The sequence below is a fragment of the Aethalodelphis obliquidens genome, unplaced genomic scaffold, assembly GCF_003676395.1.
Source record: "Aethalodelphis obliquidens isolate GAN/ISIS:26980383/991018 unplaced genomic scaffold, ASM367639v1 scaffold5, whole genome shotgun sequence".
Taxonomy (NCBI): domain Eukaryota; kingdom Metazoa; phylum Chordata; class Mammalia; order Artiodactyla; family Delphinidae; genus Aethalodelphis; species Aethalodelphis obliquidens.
The window spans coordinates 33,131,452-33,155,704 of NW_020837949.1; the positions used below are offsets into that span (position 1 = coordinate 33,131,452).

At 37.7% G+C, this 24,253-nt stretch overlaps 1 protein-coding gene across 2 annotated transcripts in view; it reads right to left on the reverse strand.

The window, feature by feature from the left end:
- Positions 1 to 24,253, reverse strand: part of TES (testin LIM domain protein) — a 47,624-nt gene that overhangs the window by 11,241 nt on the left and 12,130 nt on the right. For both annotated transcript variants that reach the window (XM_027102128.1, XM_027102129.1), the window contains exon 2: positions 10,292 to 10,377. In XM_027102128.1, coding sequence (XP_026957929.1) covers positions 10,292 to 10,377 — 86 coding nt within the window. The remainder of the gene's footprint in view (positions 1 to 10,291; positions 10,378 to 24,253) is intronic.

Here is a 24,253-nt window from a genome sequence, read left to right on the forward strand (position 1 = left end):
TAAACAAATACACACACATACAAACACACACACACACACACACACACACACACACCCCTATAATTGCATTTGTGATAAGAAAGAAAAGTACAGGATACTTTGAGAGGGTATAATTTTTTTATTTTTTTAATTTTAATTAATTTATTTATTTTTTTGCGGTACGCGGGCCTCTCACTGTTGTGGCCTCTCCCGTTGAGGAGCACAGGCTCTGGACACGCAGGCTCAGCAGCCATGGCTCACAGGCCCAGCCGCTCCGCGGCATGTGGGATCTTCCCATGCAGGGCATGAGCCCGTGTGCCCTGCATCGGCAGGCGGACTCAACCACTGAGCCACCAGAGAAGCCCAAGAGGGTATAATTTTGACTTAGAACTGGTGAGGAGAGGACTCCATAAGAACATTACTCCATAAGAAAGTGACATTTACGTTGAGATCTGAAGGATGTGTAAAACAGGTGTGAATTGTGTATGTGTGTGTATTTGAGAAGAGGTAATGAAAGGAGAAGAAAAGCCTCCAGACATTCTGGGTAGAAAGAGTATTTGTGGTGGTCCTGAATTAGGAAAGAGATTGTGCCCTTAGGTCCCATGATCAGATAAGTCTGGTATGACTACAGTGAGGTAAGTAAATGGGGTGGTGACAAGGTTGGAGAGGTAGGCAAGCCTGAGATCATGCAGGGGCTTGTAGGGCACATTAAGAAATTTGGCTTTCATTATAAGAGCAATCAGGAGGCACAGAAGGCTTTTAAGTAATGGAATAACATGATTAGATCATTTTCAAAAATTGTAATACTTGTCACATGGAGAATGAATTAGGGGTAGACATAATTGAAAGTAGGGAGACCAGTTAACATGTCAATGGTGCATCCAATTTGCAATGGCAAGGTTCTAAATAACAGAGATTCTACTGCTACTTCGCAAGGGGAATTTACAACTTGGATGGTTATTGTTTTGGCCTGGGTAAGATGTGTAATTGCTTGGACTAGATTATTTGATGTTGGAGATAAAAAGAAAGGAACAAATTTAAGATATCCTTGAATGTGAAACTGACTAAACTTTGTGCATATAGTGATGGTGAAGGGAAGGTCCAGTCTGTTAAAAAATGAACCCAGGTTTCCAGGATGAGTAAGTTGGTGAAAGGAATTAATTTCTTAGATCGTAAAAGCAAAAGAACAGATCTGAGGTATGGGGCAAAAGGTTGGTGAAAGTTATCCAAAACTGAAATAATAAGTTTGAAATGCCTATGAGACAGGGTAAAGATATCAAGTAGATTATAGGATATATAGATCTAGTGTTAAAAACTGTAGCCTGATAGAAAATATAAGTTTGGAAGTCAGGGAATTAATTGAACAGGTCACTTTCACTTCCTGGGGGAAGAGCAGAGGAAGAAGATGAGGACTCAGGAAGGAGTCTGGTAAAGAAGCAGAAGCTGGAAAAGGTGACAGAGGAAAACAGAAGAGTAGAGAGACTTTGTAGGGTTAAAAACATATATTGGTACTAAAATACAGGGCAATGATAGCATATAAGTTAGAGGGAGGAATCTGAGTCTTAAAAAAAATTCTGATATCCTTATATTGTTCAGGAAGATACTGAAGATACAGATTAACATTAGAGGTTAAACATGTATGTTAAAATATCTAGATAACTAAAGAAAGAAATGTAATTTCTAAACTAAAAGAAAAAGGAATGAAAGTATAAAGATGTAATCAGTCAAATAAGAGAGGAGAAAAAAATAAACGGAGGCAATTAGGACATGCAGAAAGCAAAAATTAGATGGTTGATATAACCCAAGCATATCAACAGTCACAATAAATGGACCCATTTCTCCAGCTGAAAGATGAAGGCTTTCAGAAGGATAATACAACAAAATTAAGCAATATGCTGTCTGTAAGAAATGCTTAAAGTTTAAACACACAGAAAGGATGAAAGTATAAAGATGCAAAAAGATTAACCAGGTAAATGCCAACAAAATGTAAGTTAGATACCTATATGAATATCATACAATTAATGCTTTTTTCTTTAATGACTAATAAAGAGAGTCACTTCATTGTAGCAAACATTTAAAAACACTTCTATGATATAACAATTCTGAACTTAATACAACCTAATAACCTAACTTCAACATATATAAGCAAAAGTAACAGAACTATAAGAAATAAATGAAGAAACCCATCATTATGGTGAGACTAAAAAAATTAGAAATGAATATTTGAATAACACAATTATCAAGCTTGATCTAACAGACACATAAAAATATCATATCCAGTGATTGGAGAACATACATTCTTTTAATAAGTATTTGAAACACTTTGAAAATCTAAAAGTCTACTATGCCATAGAGCAAGGCTCAAGAAATGCCCAAGGACACATCATCAACCACATTATCTGAACGGAATGCAATTATGTTAGAAATCATCAGCAAAAATGTAACTACAAAGTACTTTTTTTAAAAAGCCTCTTAAAAACTTCAATGTTGAAAGAAAAAATCACAATAGAAATTAAAACCAAAATCATTTTAGGAAAAAAGAAAGCAAAAATATTACTTCCTGAAACTTGTAGAACACAAGTAAAGGGATGCTGAGGAGGAAATTTATAGTTAAGGTATGCTCAAATTAGAAAGAAGAATAAAAATTAATAAGCTAAGTGTTTAATTCAGGAAGTTAGGAAAAATTCAGACTAAAGTAAAAAAGAAGGAAAATAAAGATAACAGCGGAAGCTGATAAGGTAAATGTTTACTTCCCGTCAGATATAGGAAAAGGATTCAATACATTTCAACATTTCTTCTGATTACATTTTAAAGTAATTTTAGCTGTAGAAGGGAATTAGGATTTTAGAAAGGGTTTCTGGAAAAAAAAAACCCCACAAGACTCAGCATCCATCACACTTAGTGCATTCATTTTAGGATCTGAAGCAAGAAAGCAACCTTGCCATCGTGACTTCATTCATTTTGTCCTGTGGTTACTAACCAAAGCAGTAAGAAAGTTCAGAGAAATACAAGTCATAAGGATTCATCAGAAAGGAAGAAACTAAACTGTTGTTAACCACACATGCTATGACTGATCATATAAAAATGTATCACCATCATTAAGAGTTTAATAAGTCTTATGGATTTAAAATTAATATAAATCATTGGATTTCTCTACATCAGAAAATTAGCAAAAAACAAAACAACTAAAAAACTCTTTGCCAAATAACACATTATTAAATAATTATTGATTTTTGTGTCCTGTTTTCTTAAGGTGAGGTATGCAAACTGAAAACATTAGATCTGATTTATACAGTCCCAGAAAGAGAGAGAAAGAAAGAGACAGAGTGTCAGAGATATGAAGGTAGAGAGGCTAAATACTTCCCGTGTGCACACACTGGTCAGAATTCTTTATTTGGTAAGAATTCGCTGAAGAGTTTGCATATTCCAGTTCAGCTATAAAAGACTCTTACATCTGGTTATCTCATACTTCCATCTAGTGGAAAGGAGCATACTATTCTACTACAGTATGTTCTTCATTCTTGTTCTTCGGTTAACAAAAACAATATAATTATACATAAAACTATCACATTGCTTTTGGATCAAGTTTTAAATCACACCTTCCTGAGGGTAAAGAGGTGGGTTGGGAATTTAGTTCTTAATACAGATAAATAGATCCTTATATGGCTGTGAACTATGGCATGCATCCTAATATTAGCAAAGTGGTTCACTAAAGAAGGAAGTAATAATTTTACAAGGATGTGATGAATACTGGAGTTCCTTTGGAAATGTTTATTATCCAGTTCTACACCAGTACAACATGTATGCTATGAAATGAGGGGAGTTAGATTCTAGAATCTGAAAGACAAATAGTAAAAGAGTAAGTGAAATAAAGCCTGCGGGCTTTCTAAAGCATGAACTATACTACGACAAGCTGTAGCATGGTTAAATAAATTATATTTACTGTGAAAATGTTATATAAAAGAGGTATATTAACCAGTGATATAATAGCCATCTCTATATTTTTTCTTATTTTTCATCTTGGCTATTCTTGGAATATTTACATTCTGAGAAAATCTATATTCCCTGTCCACCCCTTCACCCACCTGAAATACCTTTATTAAAGCAAGAAAAATCAGGTTAAAACACTACACCAATAGCAGCAGTGATGAGGGAAAAAGAAGTAGCTAAAGAAGTCAGACTATGCCTGATTATCAGTTTTCTAAGTGGGGAAAACCTATGATTGACTCATGATAGTTTTGAAAATCCCAATATATTATTAGCCTCATCTGCATCCTTACGCCAGCATGGTAACCTGCAGTAACAGAGCACTTGGCAGGAATGTGACTCAAGAAGGGTAGGATGGTTCTTTTAGTCAGAGTTGTCATCACTGAAGGAGCTGGAATGACCACATCCCTTCCAGACTCCTAATACCAGAGCTCCATTTCTACAATAAAAAGGGACAGCTACAAACCACTAGGCAAGAAATAAACCCATAAAATCTGGGCCAGGTGCCAAGAGCTATCCATGTGGAAACGTGTGCCATCTACTACTTATCTAGGTTTAAAAAAATGTTTTAAATCCTTTTCTTGGGATTTTAGTCTATAGTGTTTTATATTTGAATCTCCCATATTTAAGTTAAAATTATTTTATTTTTAGAAATATCATTTAAGAACTTTCAAAGTCATCTGGAAACTAGCCAATAAATTTATTAAAAGGAGAATTTTGTTAAGGAATTAGGGAAGAAAGAGATACCATTATCTTTGTATCTAAGAGAAGGCGTGAGGATGAGTGGGACATTTATAATATATTTAATTTCAGTCTAAAATAACCCAGATTCCATCCCTTTTAAGAAAACAAGGAACTTTAAAAAATTGGTTTTATGCCAACCGGAAACAAAACAAAAACAGGGCTTAGGTGAGCTCAGTATCCATGTGCTAGGGGCTATGTTTGTAAGGTTTGTAGAGTATCTTTCCTCAGATGATTCACACATAACTTCTGATGATATATGTAGACTTAAATAGTTTATTTTTATTAAATTTATTTGAGCTATTCCAATTCAATAGCAGTTTGGGGGAGTATATAACTCAGTTCCCATACTTAGCACAGTTGTCTTACCTCTAAATCTTCTAAACTGCCCTAAAGCAATTCTCTCCAAGCTCTCCATGGGATGTTAATGTTGTGTGAAGGGAAAAAAGGGTGGGGGGGATTCTGAGTTAAGTTAGTTTAAAACAGTCTTTTTTATGACTTTCTAAAAAAGATGTGAGGGTAGACTGGTAGACTGGGAAGCTCTAAGATGTGGGAGGAGGAGGGTTATTTGTACTAAAAAGTTTTTGTACAAAAATGTTTAATGCTGTTAACACATACACATGCAAAGATTAATATGCATGACAAATCAGAACTGTGTTCTCAAAATTTTACATTACAACTTCAGAGTTCTTGAGTTAAGTCCATGAGAGAGAGTACCAAAATTTACCAAAAGCATTGCCTCAGAAAAGTAGATAGATTTACAGTTTCAGGCTGAAAGCAGTCAAGAAACTATCCCTCATCTCCTCAATAGAGAAATTATTTTTGTAGTACTATTTGTAAAAATTATTATTTTTCCAAGGCAAGTAGTAGCAACTGGAGTGCTTTGACATGCTGCCAGCAGTCACAGTGATTTAAAGGAATGGTCATGGCACTGCTATAAACCAATAATTTAAAAGAGTTGGAAGCTGCCCTTTTACAACAGGGATATACATATATGGACTTAAGTGTGGGCCTCTGTTATAGAATTCAGCACAAGCATTAATCCATTTATGGTGGGGAATTTTCAGTTTTCAGCCAGCTCTACCCCAATCAGAAATTCTCCGGACAGATGTATGCTATATTCAAGTAACACTTTTCTTGTAAAATGTAACTCTTTTATTGGAAGGATTTATCAAGGATAAGACAAACAAATAATTATATTACTTATATGATAAAGAACCTGTGGTTCCAATGATATGAAATAATTGGCTATAAACTCTTTGATATCTTAGGTTTCTGCCTTGCATTTCATAAATATTTGTTATCTCTAAATATTACTTAAAAGTGTGCCCAGAAGATAGTAGCTCTTATGTGATAAGTATCAGGTCTCCTCAACCTTTTATTTTTCTCTGGTCTTGTAATTACTGGTGCACTGAAAAAAAAGGAGAGCTCACAGTTAAAATATTATTGTCCACCAAAATGTCTATGCCGCAAAAGTGCCACATGTAGGGTGGATAGTCTGGTGCAGTCCACAGTTCACTGGGCAGGAGAGTGTAAAGATGGTTCTGAGTTTCTGTTCTATCCTGTAGAAAGGTGGTGATAAGGAAGGTTTTGGCAAGTTTTGGGTCCAAATTCCAGCTCTGCCATCGATAAGCCTTGCTTAGTAAGTTATTTAACTTTCTTAGTCTTTGACTTCTTGTATATAAAACAGGAATACTACCAGTTATCTCAAAAGGTATTATGAGGATTAGGTACAATCAGGTAAATAAAGCAATAAGCAGAATTTTAAGTCGTCCCATGACCTTCACCCCTGGTGTTATTCCTATTATTATGTTACTTTATATGGCAAAGGGGAGATTATCCAGGTGTGCCTAATCTAATCACAAGGGCCCTTAAAAAATATTGTTTTCTCTGGCTGGGCGCATGAGAGGAATTCAGAGAGATCGAAGGTGCAGAAAGGATTCTAAGCAATGTTGTTGGCTTAGAAGATGGAGGTTGCCAAGTGCTAAGGAATGTGAGTGGCTTCTAGAAGCTGAGAGCAGCCACTGGATGACAGCCAGCAAGGAAACAGGGACCTCAGGCCTACAACCACAAGGAAATGAATTCTACCAACCTGAGGAATGAGCCTGGAGGCAGATTCTGACCCCAGAGTTTCCAGATTAGAGCTCAACCTACCCAACGCTCTGATTTCAGCCTTTTGGGACCCTAAGCAGAGACTCCAGCTAAGCTGCCTAGACTTCTGATCTAAAGCATAAATGGATATTGAGTTAATTAACAGGTGTTACTTTAGCCTGCTAAATTTGTAGCAATTTGTTATGCAGCAACAGAAAACTATTATAAGTGTTTATTGGTGTGTGACACAGAAGATGTTCATGTATTATATTTCTTATTAATAACTAATAGGCTCAAACAAGTCATTTTTAACTCCCTTGGGTTTTAGTTCTTTGATCTGTAAAATGAGGTTTGGCTAGCTAAGTTACTAGTCCCACTCTAAACTTCCATACATCTAACAGTTCATTTTCAGCTTTTCACAACTTTCGAGACACACCTTGAATAGACAGTCATGCCTGTTGGATCTCTTCCACTCACTCTCTAGATCCATTCTGCACAGTACCCTGTGTTGTGCCCTAGGAGGCTGACCCCTAAGGACTGAAGCAGTGTGTTACCTTGTCCCCAGCAATGGAAAGCACCAGCAGGAAGTCCAAGTGATGAAGAAAATGAGGTCTGAGTATTTATTTCCTGGCTTCCTACAAGTGTACAAGGTGCTAAGGGGGGAAATGATTTACTTTACTTGGGAGTGTGTGGAAGCAGGGACAGTGGGTGCTATGGACTGAACTGTGTCCCTCCCCAAATTCCTGTGTTGAAGCTGTAACCCCCAATGTGACTGTATTGGGAGACAGAGCTTTTAGGAAGTAAAGTTAAATGAGATCATAAGGGTGGGGTCCTAATCTGATACAATTGGTGGCCATATAACAAGAGGAAGAGAGAGATCTTTCTCTCTCTCTATGTACACACACAGAGAAAAGGACATGTGAGGACACAGTCACAAGGTGGTCATCTACAAACCAGGAAGTGGTTCTGGTGAGGATGCTTTGATCAACCATGCTGATGCTTTGATATTGGACTTCTAGCCTCCAGAACTGTAAGACAATAAACTCCTGCTGTTTAAGCCACCAGTCTATGGTATTTTGCTATAGAAGCCTGAGCTGACTAATACAGGGAGTAAAGAACTTCTCAGAGATAGTGCTTGGGCTAAGACTTGAAGAGAACAGGAAGGACTTTTTGTTTCCAGGTGGTGAGATGTAGGGTCTTTCCAGGCAAAGGGAACATGAGGCAAGGCACAGAAATTTCAGGAAACAGCATGTGTCTAAGTAGTTGAAGCACAGGTGCCTGAAATGGGAGGGGAGGCTGGAATAGTAGCAGAGGCCAGATATTGAGGTTTAACATCAAAGGCCAAAGACTTCGCTTAAAGGATCAACTCCAGTGGGAAAACACTGAAGGTTCTTAAGCTATTGGGAAGTACATAATAGTATCTATTTTCAAAAGACCATTCTTGTGGCTGCATAGAAGGCCAGACTAATAACAGTGAAGAATAATTAGGCTCTGATTTTCACAATGTGCTCCATGAGGCCCTAAGGGTCTCAGAAGTCCAGGGTCACCGTGAAGATGGAGGAGGAAGCTAAGTGGACAGGATCCTGAGACCCCATGTCCACTTCAGTCCCAGCCCTGAAGTTCTGTGGCCCTGGACCAGACCTGGAATCTTTGTTACACTCAGGACAACCAGCCTTAGAAAGTCTGTAAAAGGTCTTCAAAGACTGTACTGAAAATGGCTCATCTGGAGGTAAAGGCACTTACCCTCAAGCCTTCCAGTTGTGGTGAAAAGGTCAAGGAATTATCAAAAATTCTGAGAAATGTGTCTGGAATGCCAGGAATAAGACAGCACTACTAAGTAACACCATTTGGACAGACTATATAAACCCAAGTTAGATTAGAGGCCATGACAAAGCCCTAGTCTTTTATGGCTCTTAGCAGATTCTCAGACAATACCCAGGTAAGGAGATGAGATTGTGTGGAAAAATTAAAATAAATAAATGATTTTCATGTCATAGATATCTGTTCTTATCTGACATTTTTATCTGAAAATATCAGATGATAGTTATCTACAATACAAAAATAACATAGAGCAAATAAGAACTACTATAAACTAACCTGCTTTAGAGAAAAGACACCATCACTTAGGAATGAGCTTTAAAAATCTCATCAGCAGTTTTTGGCAAATGTATAGTCAAACTAAAAAGAGTATATTTTAAGACTGTGAAGCAAGCACTGTGCCCAGCAGAGGGCAGTGCAGCTCTCCACAAAACTCACTGAGTACAAATGAGAGTCGCGCTCACATTAGGAGCTGAAATATTCTAATCCATGAAAACTATTTTGTGTCTAGTGACTTTACCTTTCTAAAACGTGACAGACATATTGACAAACTGCTATGTCCCTTGAAGAGACAGCACAAGGAACAGCTATTAAAGTCCTGTAAATTTGAAATTCCCTGGAACATATTAGCTCCTTCCAGATAAAGAACTGTATCATCATTTGGGGAGGGCTAAGGTTTCCTTTGCCTTCACTATTTAAAACAACTGTCTTTGTTTCCTAAAACTTACTAAATAAATGAGCTTTTCAAAGAGCCTAATATCCCAAATTTTATTTTACATTCTCCTTTAACTTGCACTGTATACAACCTCAATAGCTGAGGACATTTTTTATTCTAGAGCATTTCCTATGGAACTACGCAGTACAAAAGTGGCTCTCAAGTAAGATTCATTCCAACAGGCAGCTTCCATCCTAATAATGTATGGTTGATCGTTTTAATATTTTTCTTCTAGCAATATTGTGCTAATTCTAACTTTGAACAGACTTATAAACTACTATTACGGTCTTGACAGCCGCTGATGAACATTTATGTTCTTCAAAAGAACAGGTTTAAAATACCAATTTTAGGTTTATATGATGTATGATAATTTTTTTTAAAAACATGCAAATAAGAGCTATACAAAATACACATTTTTGATCCACTAACATTCATCCTCCACATATAGGCACTTGATTCAAACAAAAACAATGGCGATGAATTATTATTTTTTTAAACTCAAGTGTTTCAAAGTTTTTCAGTAGTAAATTTACAGCTGAAAATTTTGGAAAGACCTAGATTCAAGTCAATTTCCTGAGAACTAGGACATGACTGCTCAATTCATCATATTTATTGTTTATCGCAAATGTACAGATGAGATGTGCAGTTATACGTTTTTAACAAAAGAATAACTAATAAATAGTCCTTCAAGATTACCACAAACTTATTTGCCACTCAGAAAAGAGACGTATTCAGTATTTCAGTCTCATAGGGAAACTGAAGAACAGCAAATAAATCAAACAATTCTAAATATAGTTACTATGGCCCAATTAGCTCGAATAATGATGGGAAGTCAGAATAGCTTTACAGATCCACAACTTAGCAACCATGCTGGGTAGCCTGTAAGCGATCTCTGCTGTCTGAGGAAGCAGTGACAAAAAGCAGGAATTACTATTGTGGTTGTGGTTTTCAAAACATTACCTCCAGAAGTGCAGTTCGAACCCCTCACATTTTCCTTTGCATTTTAAACAGGGGGCTCCAAATCCTTGCTCATGTCCTAAGCCCATCTGTTAAAGAGAAAACAACGTGAACCTGTTATTACATTTTTTAAAAAAAAATCTTAAAAAATTCAATAAATTATACCTTTAATTCCATTTACCACTCCTGTTGATATAACTTGCAAATAAATCTTTTATGAGTGTCACATTGTTTAGTCAGTGATGACACCCAGGTACACTAAATGGCGATTCCAAGTACACACACAACATACTTTGTATTCTTATTGCTTTTTTTCATGAATAGAAAAGCATTAGAATACAACTACATAGAATACTACAAATATTGCAAGTGACAAAAAGTCATGAATTCATCTCTTTGGCCACTTCATGCCCTGTATACAATAGATACAGGGAGCAGTCAGAGGAGCCAGAGCTCGGAAAGCAAGCCTAGCCCCAAATAACATATTTTTTGGCAAACATGGAATATGTAAATGATTTAGGGAAATACAATTTAATACTATTTTATTTTTTGATAAATATAATAATAATAGCAACAACAAACATATTGAATGCCAGGAATAGAGATAAAGTACTTATCTCATTGAAATCTTACAGAACCTCATAAAATGCTTATAAAGTAGGCAATATTGTTCTCCATCTTAGAGATGACAACTGAAATTCAGAGAGGCTGTAGAGCTTGCTTAAGATCAAAATGTTAATAAATGGTAGAGAAGAGATCTGACTCCAGGTCTACCTGACTCCAAGGTCTGTGCTCTTATGCCTGAGGTAGGGGTGGAGGGGTTGTACTACTGTCCTCATTATAGCAGACTATTTCCCTTTCCCGTATTGAACAATAACCCTCTGGAACTCCTGAGACATGACTTAATAAGCAGAAGAGGGGGGTGCAGATGAGGGAAGGACACAAGAAGGCAATGGAACCTCTTTTACCCAACTATTGATACTAGAGTAAAAAAGATTGACTGGCTTTGCTTCAGCACATTGGCAAATCACCAGTGCCTCAATTATTCTGTAGCTTAAATGTCACATCAGTGACTGCTGACAAATTTGTTACTGCCTAGTGTCTGGAGTAAGAGTTCAAGCCAGATGAGAGATTTTTTTCAGTGGCTCCCTGTTGTAGCTTGACCAAGTTGTGTTTCTCCTGTGCAGTCAAAACCACATTGTAACTTGTTCCTTGAAAGATCAGCTTGACCATGCCCTGAAATTTAAATGAAGCCCTTCCATTTTTCCCTGAAGAAAATGACCACATCCTCTTATGATAACTAAGGGCATATTCAAAACCAGCTGGTCCACCCAGCTGCTTAGGAGAACCTACAATATTTTAAAGGTATACCCTTTCAAGAATACTTTCTAAAGGGGATAAAAATCTGTCCAGCATTAACTAAACTTTGTCACCTTTGCCATGTCTCCATTACCAATTTTCAAAGATTTAAAATTCTCTAAATTGTATACTTTAAAACTAGACACTTTTTTTTGAAAGAATCAAATTATTTCCTTGTCACTGATCATTATAGTTCACAGTACGGAAATAAAGTGGGTTACGCAAAAGACAGAGAGAATCTAGCTATTTTAGTTTTCTGGTCTTTTGCAAGGAACATAATTAAAGAGTTTTCTCCATTACGATATCCACAGTAAAATGAACAGCAAATCTAAAAAGAGGTCTATTCTTTTTCAAGCCCTTTCCAGTTTTCCATTACAGGAGAGGTAACAATCCTGAATCCTCCTGGTATATGGATTTGCCTCATACTGTGTTTCATGCATCTCCTGCTAAACTCTGATCCCAAATGAAAATTAAGATTACATTATTAAGGCTTAATCACATAGCTTAGCTTAAATCAGCTGCTTCAAACTCTCTTGTATATAATTCATAGTAAGAAATACATCTTATCCCATGAAAGAAAACATGCAGACATACACAAACTTATATGTAAGTGTGTATAAAATCCTGAAACAAAGATTTACTGGCTTATATAATAATGGAGAACTAAGTATGCTTCTGCCTCTAAGTTAAATGGCCACCTAAACAAATTCTTGCCTGCCTTCCAATCTAAATCATCTGGTCTGAGCAACACTGGCCTTAATAAAATACCAGAAACATACTGGACCAATACGATCTCATTCTGTATTTCTGAATGAAACTTGGAAGCTCAGCTAATGTAACTAGAACCTCAATTAGTCACCAGAGATTTTACACTAAGGCCTCAGTGTAGCTCATTGCTGATTTACAAAGTCAGGCTTGGAAAGGGGCAAGTTGTTTCTTTCCTACCTGCTTTTCAATGTCTTAAAATGGTTATCAGTTTATTTATTAGAATTATTAGAACTGGTGGTGTCTCATGAACATCTACTCTTTTAAAGTGCCCCACATATTCTTAGTGCGGGACAGGCCTAGGCATCCCCCTGGTGTAAGAGATCAGGAAACTAAAATTCAGAGGAGAGTTGATTTGCTCCTGGTCATACAGCTAGTCGACAGCAAGCTAACCTAAAACCCAGTCTGACTTGTGCTGCACTGTGCTAGTGCTGCTGGGGCAGACTCTATAGGGTGTCCAGTGGGACCCCTTCCGTTTTCTAAAAAGATTCCCTGCCTCATTTCTGCTTCAAGGAAAAGAACTACAGGCCCCAAGCCTCCTGCAACATGTCTCAGTGGAGATGAGTTTGAGGCCTCTATAAAGAGAAGCCTTGAATCAGGCAGGGAGGTTGGGAAAGCTCTTTTGAACAAGTGATAGCTGAACTGAGCTGGAAAGGATGAGCAACATCTAACTCAGTAAAGAGGAGGAGGAAGTACATTCAAGGCAGAGGGGACACCATATTTGAAGCCTGTGACAGAAGAGGGATGGTTAAAGCTGAGGACATCTTAGAGTACTTGAGAGGTGATACAGCCAGTCTTGCAGCAGGCCAGGTGGGGTTCTCTCTCTTTTTTTCCTTTTCCTGAGGAAGAAATATATCTCCTGAACAATTTGGTACGGTGTCTTAGGCCACCAGATTTAACAGAGAAGACATTCCCAGAGAAAGGATGATACTCTAAGGAGGAAGCTTTAGAGAAAAGCCATGCAGGCAATGAGGGTGGGGTGGAGAATGGGGGGAGGGGGGCAAGAGCCCCTCTTAAGTTCTGCTGGCCAAACCTCAGGGTTAGGGAGACCCACGGAAATAAAGTGCGTTATGCAAAAGACAAAAGAATCTAGCTATTTTAGTTTTCAGGAGACCCGACTCTGAGAAAAGCAGTAATTTGAGAAAAGGGCTCTGCAGTCTGCCCTGGAAAGCTCAGAAAGCACTGCTCCAATGTTCTTCCACCCCTGCCGGCCGGCCTGCCTGGAAGGTCACCTTAATTCCATACAGGCTGTTTCCTGCAATTTGGGTTTGTGACCACCTTAAGAACATGTCCCTTCCCACCTTCCCAAACACACACACTTTCCTCTTCCCCCAGGGCCCAGACATAAGGAGTGAGGGGACTCTCAAAAATCACAAAGAGACAACAAGTAAATAAAAGAGAGTGGAATGAGGTCATGGCAATATGATACACTCTCTCCTGCTATAACCCAAAGGAAGCAGTTCTAATTAAAAAACAACACTCAAACCAAAAAAGCACCTAGTTTTCAAAACCACTGTTAGCAGCTAAAGTGATTAGAGAGTTTCAGACTGGCAATGAATTTACTCTCTTTAAGGGAATTTCATTAAATTTCCCCTGTAAATGAAGCTATAAAAAGTCAACCTCCTTGACACCCAGCATTGAAGATCTCTAACTTATGCCACTTACTGGGTGGATACGTCTTCCATAATCTTACCCTTTTTATCAACCTCAGTTAGGATACAAAAGCACAAAGCCACTCAGACAACAAAGATCTGTGGGTCACACTCCAGCATTTTCCCTGTTTCGTCGATGTGCCTAGTTCCAGGCTAAGTTATAATCCAGAGTGCAGTGTGTTCTCTAATCCTGTTCAATCCAATTTAGATGATAAAATTGCACCCCCAGCAGACACATCCCTACTGGTGTGAGGCAACTTTCTTCTGCTTTTGTTCCCACGCCAATTTAGGCATCCAGGAATCTGCTACTCTCCCTTTAACAAGTCAAACATATATCAAATGAAGTAAAATGTACAGATTTTACTCTGTAGTAAAATGAGTTTCAGAGCCAGAGCTGCCCTAGGCACAGTTTCTCAAGACCTATTCCGAGACCTTTTGGGCAGAGGTCACAGGAGCTGGGATTCCCCAACTCTTCTTAGTCTCAGTTTGAGGGTCTGGAACCCCATCTGTCCTAAGGGCTCAGCCAATTTCTCTTCCTCCTTATTCTGTGTTCAGGATTCCCTTAAGTCCAGGATCCAGAATTCTTCTCACTATACCTTGTCCCTCCCCCTACCCGCAGCACAGACTGCATTCTTTGGTCAGGGTCCTTCTCCTTTCCTCAAGGGCCATGGCTGTTACTCTTAGACATCCGGATCTTACCGGTTAGTTTCTGCCCAGGTTTCTGGGCTGGAGAATTCTTGGTGAGGGATGAGAACAGGGAAGGTGTTATTTAATGATACCCATGGTGTGTGGGAGGGGGTGGTAGAGAGGAAGGGAAGTCCAGAAAGTATTAGCCTCAGCTAAGATAGCCTAGCTGCTTAGAACGTGAAGTTCAGATCCTTGGAGTAATATAAACACCAATATATGTGTGCTCATATGTCGTATGTCACGAGAATTAGCTACACCAGGTATTAAGGAAATGATCAAGAATTACATGGCTAAACAGTGAAAATGTAGAAAGAGCACTGGAAGAGAGTCAGGAAAACTGTGATCTGGCCCCAAGGTATTATATCACTGCCAAGTCCAGTGATTTTAGAAGTCATTTTTCTTCTTTAGGCTTCATCTAGGTAATGAAGGAATTGAACTAGATCAATTCCAAGACACCTTTTAATTCTAAAATTATGACTGAAAATCATGTTTCAGATTAACTTCATCTTAGTTGTTATTCAGCATGGTCATCTGCTCAACATTTAAACACTAAATAGAAAATAATTATTTGAGAAAGCTAATATATTATTGGCTCTTACAGGTCAGAATCATTTGGAATTCAGCTTGGAATAGTAGTTTATAAAGTACACATAGGAAACAAAAAATTTACGTTCTGAGGGATAAGACACAGTTCTGTTGCACATAATTATTTCAACAGCAAATGTGATACAGTATTCCCTGCAGAGTCAATGCTTGGTGCCTGAAAACACATGCTTTTTCATAAGCACACAAGTCCCAAAGCTGTCTTCTTCATATAATTTTAGTAACGCATTCTGGTCAGCATCAATACAAGGTTATGACAGATTAATTTTTCTTCTTCGGTGTCCAAGAAAACAGGTTCTTTGGATTGACTATATTTGGAAAAACTACAGTCACGCTTTAGGAATACCTATCAAGGTCCTTTGAAAAAATAAAAATGACGTATAATATTTATTCTGAAACACTAGTCATAGACAAATAAGACTTTTAAAATATCCTTAATTATAGGATCCAGATACTGAGCTTATAGCACTATGATCTGTGCCTCCAAACATCCATCATCTCCTGCTTATTTTAGAGTAAGAAATGGGAATGGGTTCAATTTCTCCATATTCATAATTTCAGGCAACCAGATAGGTTGGCAATATTTCAAGTGACCCTTATGACCCAGGAAAGGGTACTGCATGTCAGATACTTTAAAGAAAGAGGAAAGAAGAGTAGAGAACATCTGGTATTTCAAACACAGTCTGAGTTGATTTGGATACAATTTGGGTCTGGAAGATATTATTCAGTATTCATGGTGAGATCATCTGATTCATGCTGTTTTCATAACCAAATTTCCCTCTGGAGCAAAAAATCATATGTGGTTACTAAACAAGCAAGTGTTACTAAGACTTCTTTAATCATCTTGGAATGAAGCTGACCAAGGTAGATTATATGAAATACACATATATTCTCTCTCTCTGTATATGTGTATCTGTATTCATCTACCTATACATATATATGTATACATACATGCATTCATATTACACTCTTAGGCATTTTAGATCTTGTTCACACGAATGAATATTCTGGACAAAGGAACTGCATTTCTATGTAAATAATTCCTCTCAGCACGTGGCTCTTTTAGAAACCTGGTATAATCTGTGAAGTTCCCCCCACCCAAACCCAAATCGATATGTTTTCATTAATCTCTCTGACAGATTTTAAACAGTTTTAGATTTTTAGCTCAATGCCTGTTTCACATTATCTACTAAGATTTTCAGTAACCACCCCCCATAGGAAAAAAAAAAAAAAGGTTACGTTGCATAGAAAACCAGACTTAAAAGTAAAAAGAGAGGCATCCTTTAACTTCTATAGTTTGCCAAGTGTTTTAGGTGAGAACACTTTATAGGTGAGAATAATTTATTGTGATTAAGAGCCACGATTAATCATTCCTACTAAAATTGCTGTTATCTTTTCCTTTAATCATAAGAACGAAAACTTCCCATCTCTCACTTACTCAAGTCTGAAATACATGAGAACAAGAATGAAGAAAAAGTCATTACTTAGTCAGTCACTTAGTCACAAGGCCTTCTTTATCCTCGTCTAAGCCATGCTTTTTAGGTCCCTGTCTTTTCTGGTCTCTTCTCTAAAACCTACAGTTTCCTCCTTCATCTCCACTCCACAGTTCGTGTTCAAACTTCTATCACATCAACCTGGGAACATACTCTCCAAACTAATCACTCCTTTCATATAATGTCATAGTGCTGCTCCCAAAATTATTTTAATAAAACCCAAAGATGATCATAACATTCCCCTTGTTAGATGTTTTTAATGAGTGCAGTGAATTTCACATGTCTTAGCCTGGCAGAGAGAAAAAAGCCTTTTCAACCTGGCACCACCCTTGCTCCTACAGCTCCCTTCCTCACACCCCTCCCCTCCAGCCATGCTCTGCTTCTAGACGAGCTTTCTCCTTGCCTGGATCTCATTCCTCTTCTCCATCTGGTAAAATGCTACTCTCTATACACCCAGTTCAAACAGCAGTTACTTGGTGATACCTTCCTTGAACTATCCTCAGCAAAGTTCTGAATTCCTATTGGTCTTGGTTCAAATTCTATTATTTAGTCCCTTTTTTCTATACTATGACATCCATTTACCCTACTAGACTGTGAGTTTCTTGTTCATATTTGAATTCCTGACGCCTGCTACACAGCCTGAGATTTGTAGAAATGCCAAAAAGTGTTATCTATTTATTTAATACTTGTTTTAATTATCAAATGATTTATGACATAGCACCTTTACCCCAAGGAATTCCCATTGCTTTTCACAAGAAAAATAAAAAATAAAAAATTTTTTAAAAAACGGCTGTAGGGCTTCCCTGGTGGCGCAGCGGTTGAAAGTCCGCCTGCCGATGCAGGGGACAGGGGTTCGTGCCCCGGTCCAGGAAGATCCCACATGCCGTGGAGCGGCTGGGCCCGTGAGCCATGGCAGCTGAGCCTGCGCGTCCGGAGCCCGTGCTCTGCAACGGGAGAGGCCACAACAGTGAGAGGCCCATGTATCGCAAAATAAATAAATAAAATAAAATAAAATAAAAGGGCTCTGGCAGGGGTGATGGTGATAATAAAAGCAATGGCAAATATTTATTGAGCAATTATATTATCAGGCATGGTTATGAGATTTTTATATGGATCATCTCATTTTATACTCATAACAATTCTATGAAAACTATTCATTATTATCTGCATTTTCATCCAGATGAAGAAACTAAAGCAGAAAATTGTTAACGGACCCAATGTCAGTTGCATTGCCGAAAGCCTGTTCTTAACCTCCAGTGCCTAAACATAGGTCATGAACATGGAAAGACCCTGGGTTAGATAAATATTTAGTAACTAATTTTTTAAATAGAAAGAAATATAATTTTAACTTGAGATCAAAATATTATAGCCAAGAATAAAATAATCAATGAAGGGTCTTTAGTTTTCAAGACCACTTATTCAGAAGTAAGTGGGAATAAAACTCTTCATAGCAGATTCTAGGATTCATTTCCACATCCCTTCAGCTTTTCAGCACATGAAGTACAAAGCCAGAGCCCTACATGATGAATTTGTATCATAAAATCCACTGTGAGACAAATGGACTGACACCTTTTTGTTCACACATAGTAGTAAATCATCACTAACAAATCATTGTGATAGGAAAGAAAAGGAAACAAGTGATCTTTCAGTCTAAGTAGTTTATAATAAATTCTATTCTGGAGGTACTGGGTCAATCTTCCTGGAACTTTAACAAATTAAATAGATAACTCCCACCCAGTCTTCCCCTACATTTCTTAGGTCAGTACCAGTATTAGGTAAGTGATACAAGGACTGTAACCAAGGCAACCTGTCTACTTCGATCTGGGATGTAATCAAATTGCAGCAGATTACCTAAGACATCCATACAACTTCAATAAATATGGTAACGTTTTTGATGAAGATCAGAGGTATATCCTGCTGCTTTTTTCTAGGAAACAATAATGAATTTTAGTTTTGGTAGGATACCTTGAAGCGATTCTAATTATGCTTTTTCTTAATGAGCACTGGTAGTTGTGAAGGTGGAAGTGGTAGTAAAAATACCTCAACCACCATTTGTTAAGATGTTAATACCTACCAGGCACAATACATACATCACCTTATGAAACTCTCAAGACGACCTGTGGGAAAGTGTTATCACTCCTATTTCACAAATAAAGACACTGAGACCTGGAGAGATTAAGAAATTCGTCTAAGATTGCCCAGCTATCTTGTTGGCAATATGCCAAGTGCAGAGCTGAGATTTGAATCTTGGCATTTCTAACTCTAAATCCTGAGCTCTTGACTATAAAGTCACCACTTTTTTTCTCCAAAATGAGACTTTGAAGATAAGTAATAATTTAAATGAGTAATATGCCTCATCTGTAACTTCTGTAGAACAATAGATTTTGATCTGAAAGACTGCTTATTCGTCACCAGCCAGGAGCTCTCCTTCCTAGACAAACCTGAGACTGATTATAAGAAACCTGTGTCAGCTGCACTAACACTGAATGCCCTGAGGTGATTAATCACGCACACAAGAGGGCCCTCAAAAGAATGGGTCAGGAGTCAAGGAAAATATCCAGGGTCCCGATGCAAAATAGGTCTCTTCCAATGTTATAGCAAGAGAAAAAACGTTTCAAAAGAAACAACGAAATACAAACGAACAAATTGAATCTCAGAGTTGAAAGATCTTTATTCAAAACATGGAGACATCACTAGTACTCAAAATTACTTACTACATTGTAGAAATGAATCCGTACATTTATGCAGTGTCCAGGGGTTACATAATGAGGCAAAAACTGCAATAATTCTTTTCATTTTTTTTTCAAATCATTAAATTCCTAGATTTATAATGGAAAACCTCTGTATTAATTGCAAATTACCCTAAAACTTAGGGGCTGAAAATAACAAATATTTGTCATCTCATAGCTTTCTGTGGGTCAGGCAGGTGGGAGTGCCTTACCTAGGTGGGCAGGCTCAGAGCCTCTTGCAAGGTTGCAATCAGGTCAGCTAGGGCTGCAGTCATCTCAAGGCTCGACTGGAAGGAGATCCACTTTTAAGCTCTCTCACATTGGCACCTGTGACATGGCAGCTGGTTTTCCCAGGGGCAAGTGATCCCACAGAGGGTGAGAGTACCCAAGACAGAAGCTGCAGTCTTTAATCTTGAAAGGGATATACCATCACATCTGCCATGTTATATTCCTTGGCAGCAACTGACCAGGTCCAGCCCACACTCAAGGGAAGGGGAATATACAGGAGTATGAATTCTAGGAGGTGGGGATCAATGGGGGCCACCTTAGAGACTGTCTGCCATGGCCTCTATTCTGTTTTGATTTTAAATACTAAGCGATTTGTGATGACAGACTTTACAAAGGGAGAGGATATAGGGTGTGCTTATCTACAACCCCTGACTTTATTTTTTTCCATTTCAAATATTTAAATGTGTCTTCACCCCAACGGGCATAGTAAAACAAAACTTTGCTCATTCCTTTATAAATGCTCTTATTCACCTCAATTTACCTGTTCACTCAGTCAAGATCAGGGAACAGTCTTCCAGAAGACAGGGTAGAATATGATTTTTAGTCTCTAAGTCTTATTCTCTAACCATCTCAATGTATATACATACACACTTGTGTGCACACATACTTGTGTTTTAGAACACAGCCACAAACCAGAATACAAAATACCAGGTTTGACTAGCAAGAAATTTCTAGAAATATATTTAAGAGAAAAATTTCACAATTTTTATATGTCATAGTCCTCCTTAATGAATAGAGAATAAAACTGGAAAAAGATTGATATAAACCTTGTTCTATTACATAACTCTTCTGGTGATGGAAAGTAAAGGAAAAAATATATAGCACTTCTTTGTGATATCAGAATGTAAATTACTTGATTCAAATTAGGTAGTATTTATAGTCACCAGTTCATAACCAACTTCTCAGTACTGTATACTTTTTCGAAACCTAATGTATCCTCACCGTATTATTAGGGACAAAATAATTTAGATTTTGTTTTTAAGAGACTGCACTTATTTTAGGTAGCAAATTATAAAAAGAAATGTATTGTGTCTGTTCAGTTTATGCTGGCTCCTTATAAACGTTTTTCAAACTGACTACTATCAAATTATTTTTAAACTCTTACCTAAAGGCAGTCACTTGAGATGTTCACCAATAGAATACCTCTTCCGCGAATTCTACTCAAAAAGGGCCTCCTCCTAACTCTGTTACTTTGCGAAAGACAATGCAGGCTATAAAAATGTCACAGGCTACAACTGCTGATGAAATGGCTTCTTAATTAGGATAGGCTGAGCTCTGGCTCAGTGGAAAGACTCCGTAATGCGTTTGCTTTTATACACAGGTCTCAGAGACTCCCAATTATTAGCTATAAAAGGGATTTTAAAAACTTGATTCCAAAAGCCATCTGTAGGAGTCTCTTAAAAGAATTTAGATCATGACAAACAGTTCTAATTTGGTCTTGTCACTACCTCCACAGCTGGCTCTAAAGAGTGGATTCCACAGATAGTGCTGTGTATTGAGAAGCCTTTAATAAGACTGCATATCCCAAAACTTGAATATTACCATCATTGTTTACCAGGCCTAAGGGCTACAGTATTATTTCTTTAGGAGTAACCTGTTATAGGAGTGGGGTGAGGATAACTATACAATTAAGTGATTATTGCCACTAATTGCCTATTTAATCAGAGCACACGCAGGAAAAGAGGACAGTACAGGCATGTTTTCAGAGCCAGAATGAAGGGAAAGGCCTGTGGCACTGGCTGAGAGAGCTGTTAGAGAAGGATGCCCAAGGAATCATGAGCATCCAAAGGACCTGGAGAGAAAAGCCCAACGGAGAGAAGGCTTTCACAGAAAATTGCGGGTAAAAGGCACAAAAAGACAATCTTCTCATTTTCCACTTTTGCCCAGGATTGGCATTCAGGTGTATTTAGAGCAAAAACAAAGTCTTATAGCACAGATAGGGGTCTTGGAAACTGGGAAAGGAAGGGAGAGATACAGAAACCCTACTGCCAGATGCCTTATGCTTATTTACTTATTGTTCAGCCTTTTCACACCATCCCTTACTCTGGAAAAAATGAATTATGTTTATATGATGTGTTGTGTAAACATAAGTGCCTTCACTAATTTTTGATCCATCTTCTGATTTTTGATCTATTAGAGAAATGGTTTAGATTCACATGCTTTTTGTTCTATATTTAAACTATAGCCCAAGGACTTTGTCACTACAAAAGGTACACAGACATCATCTTAGATTTGTCTAGGGTTCAGGGGAAATAGACAACTTTCAAAATCAAAATTAGATTTGACTAGGTTAGAAAGGGGGCCCATTCTCAAGTGACCAATGATGTCAGGGAAGCTACAGTGTCCTGATTCTTTACTCTTTCTTATGTACAGAGGGCTATGAGGGTAATTCTGAATGAGAAAAGCCTTCTCTAAGACCTTTTCCATAGCTTTCACTGTGGGAGGCTGAGAAGACTTACATCCTAGCAATAGAGGGGGTATAAGTTACGATCTGTTGCCTAACAAACCACCCTTAAACATCGTGGCTTAAAATAACAATCATTTATTCTGTAGTTTCCAGTCATGATATTCTGCTCATGCTTCTGCAGTTTAACACCTTGGACTGGGTTCAGCTGGATAGTTCTTCTGGTCTGAGCTGGGCTCACTACATCTGTAGTCACCTTTCAGGTGAGCTAGGGACAGCTAATATAGGGGAACCTCAGCTGAGATGTTTCATCTTTTCTATGTCATCTTTCATCCTCCAGTGGGCTGGACTAGGCTAGTTCACATGATAGTAGCAGGGTTCCAATAAAGTAGTTAGAAGCAAACAAGCCCTCGTGAGGGCCAAGCCTGCAGCACACACAACATCAGTTCTACCACTGTCTACCAGCAGCCCAGATTCAAAGGGTAGGAAAATAGACTCCATTTCTTAATGGGAGGTGCTGCAAAGAATTGTAGCCATTTTTGCAATTTACCCCAAAAACTCTGAGGAAGATTCTATTCAGGAAAACATACCTATTTCCTATACTGGACCAAAGTACCTGGTAATGTTAAATCAAGTGCCCCTGCTAGGGAACCTAATTAATATAGCTTTGAAATCTTTCCCATAATGACTAGCTCATGGCATGTACTCAAACAAGTACTAGAAACACTTATAAATTTTTATCATAAAAAATTAAAATCAAAATAATTTGCAAATTATAAAAAGGAAAAAATGAAATCTAGTAATTTAATAAATTCCAGTTATTGAATTTTAAATATTTCTTTGTGTCCAACAAAGCATCAAGTATCAATAATTTTCTGAAAGCGTGTTGTCATAAAATTCTTGATGATAGATTCAGGTGCTTGTTAAATGGTTTGAAGATCTATGCAGGATTTTCTTCCCTCTAAATTGGATTTCTTGATAACGATTATGATACATCTATTTATTGTATGTGCAGGCACCATACTTTGTGCTTTAAAATGTTCATGTCAATTATTCTTATACCCCTGTGAGATAGATGGCTGCAATACATTTTCAGATAAAGATCCTGAGGATTAGAGGGTTAAATAATTTTGCCAAATTCACATAGCCAGTAAGTGCCAAGGCTAAGACTGAAACCAGAATTCTAAAGCTGATAACCTTCCTGCAATTCTGGTTCTCCAAACATTTACTTATTGATACTAAGGTCTCGATAACTAAACAAAACCGATCAGAGAACATTAATAATAACACTGATCAAGTACTCTCTATATGTCAGGCACTGTTCTAAGTGTTTACAAGCATTACTTTATCTAATCTCACAATAACCCAATAAGGAGGTATTATCTATGTTTTACGATAAGTCCCCTAAAGCCAAGGAGGCTAAGAAACTTGTCCAAATTTCTAGAGGAGTGTCAAACTGGGATTCAAACCTATGAAAGTTCTGTTCTTCTCCCTCTAAACTCCCTGTGTTCCAGAGGAGTGGGCAATCAGTGATCTACTGGATGATTCCATCCTCTGGCTTGATTTCATCTGGTCCATGAGAAAAGTGCCAACAAATAACATCTCAGTTGTTTTTACCTGTGACATCTTAAAAGAAATATGGATATTAAGCCACTCAAATCTGTCTTGCCTCCCTCTACCATTAATTTCTGCCTATTTCTCTTGGGATAATTTTCTATTCTGCTACCACTGGCAGAGTCTAACACATGGCATCATTTGAATATCTGTAGAATCTATTTCCAATTTGTTGTAGTATTTCAAAGGTCAGATTTTTTAACTCCTCTTAAAAACCTTTGGCAACTTGACATTTTCCAAAGAAATGAGTTCTACATTTCTTCACATGGAGATCATATGACCTAGCTGGGATGAATTTGGAGAAGTCTGTTAGTCTCAAAACTAACAGAAGAGTGGCTAAATGAAAAAAAGAACCCTCTAAAAATCAAGTA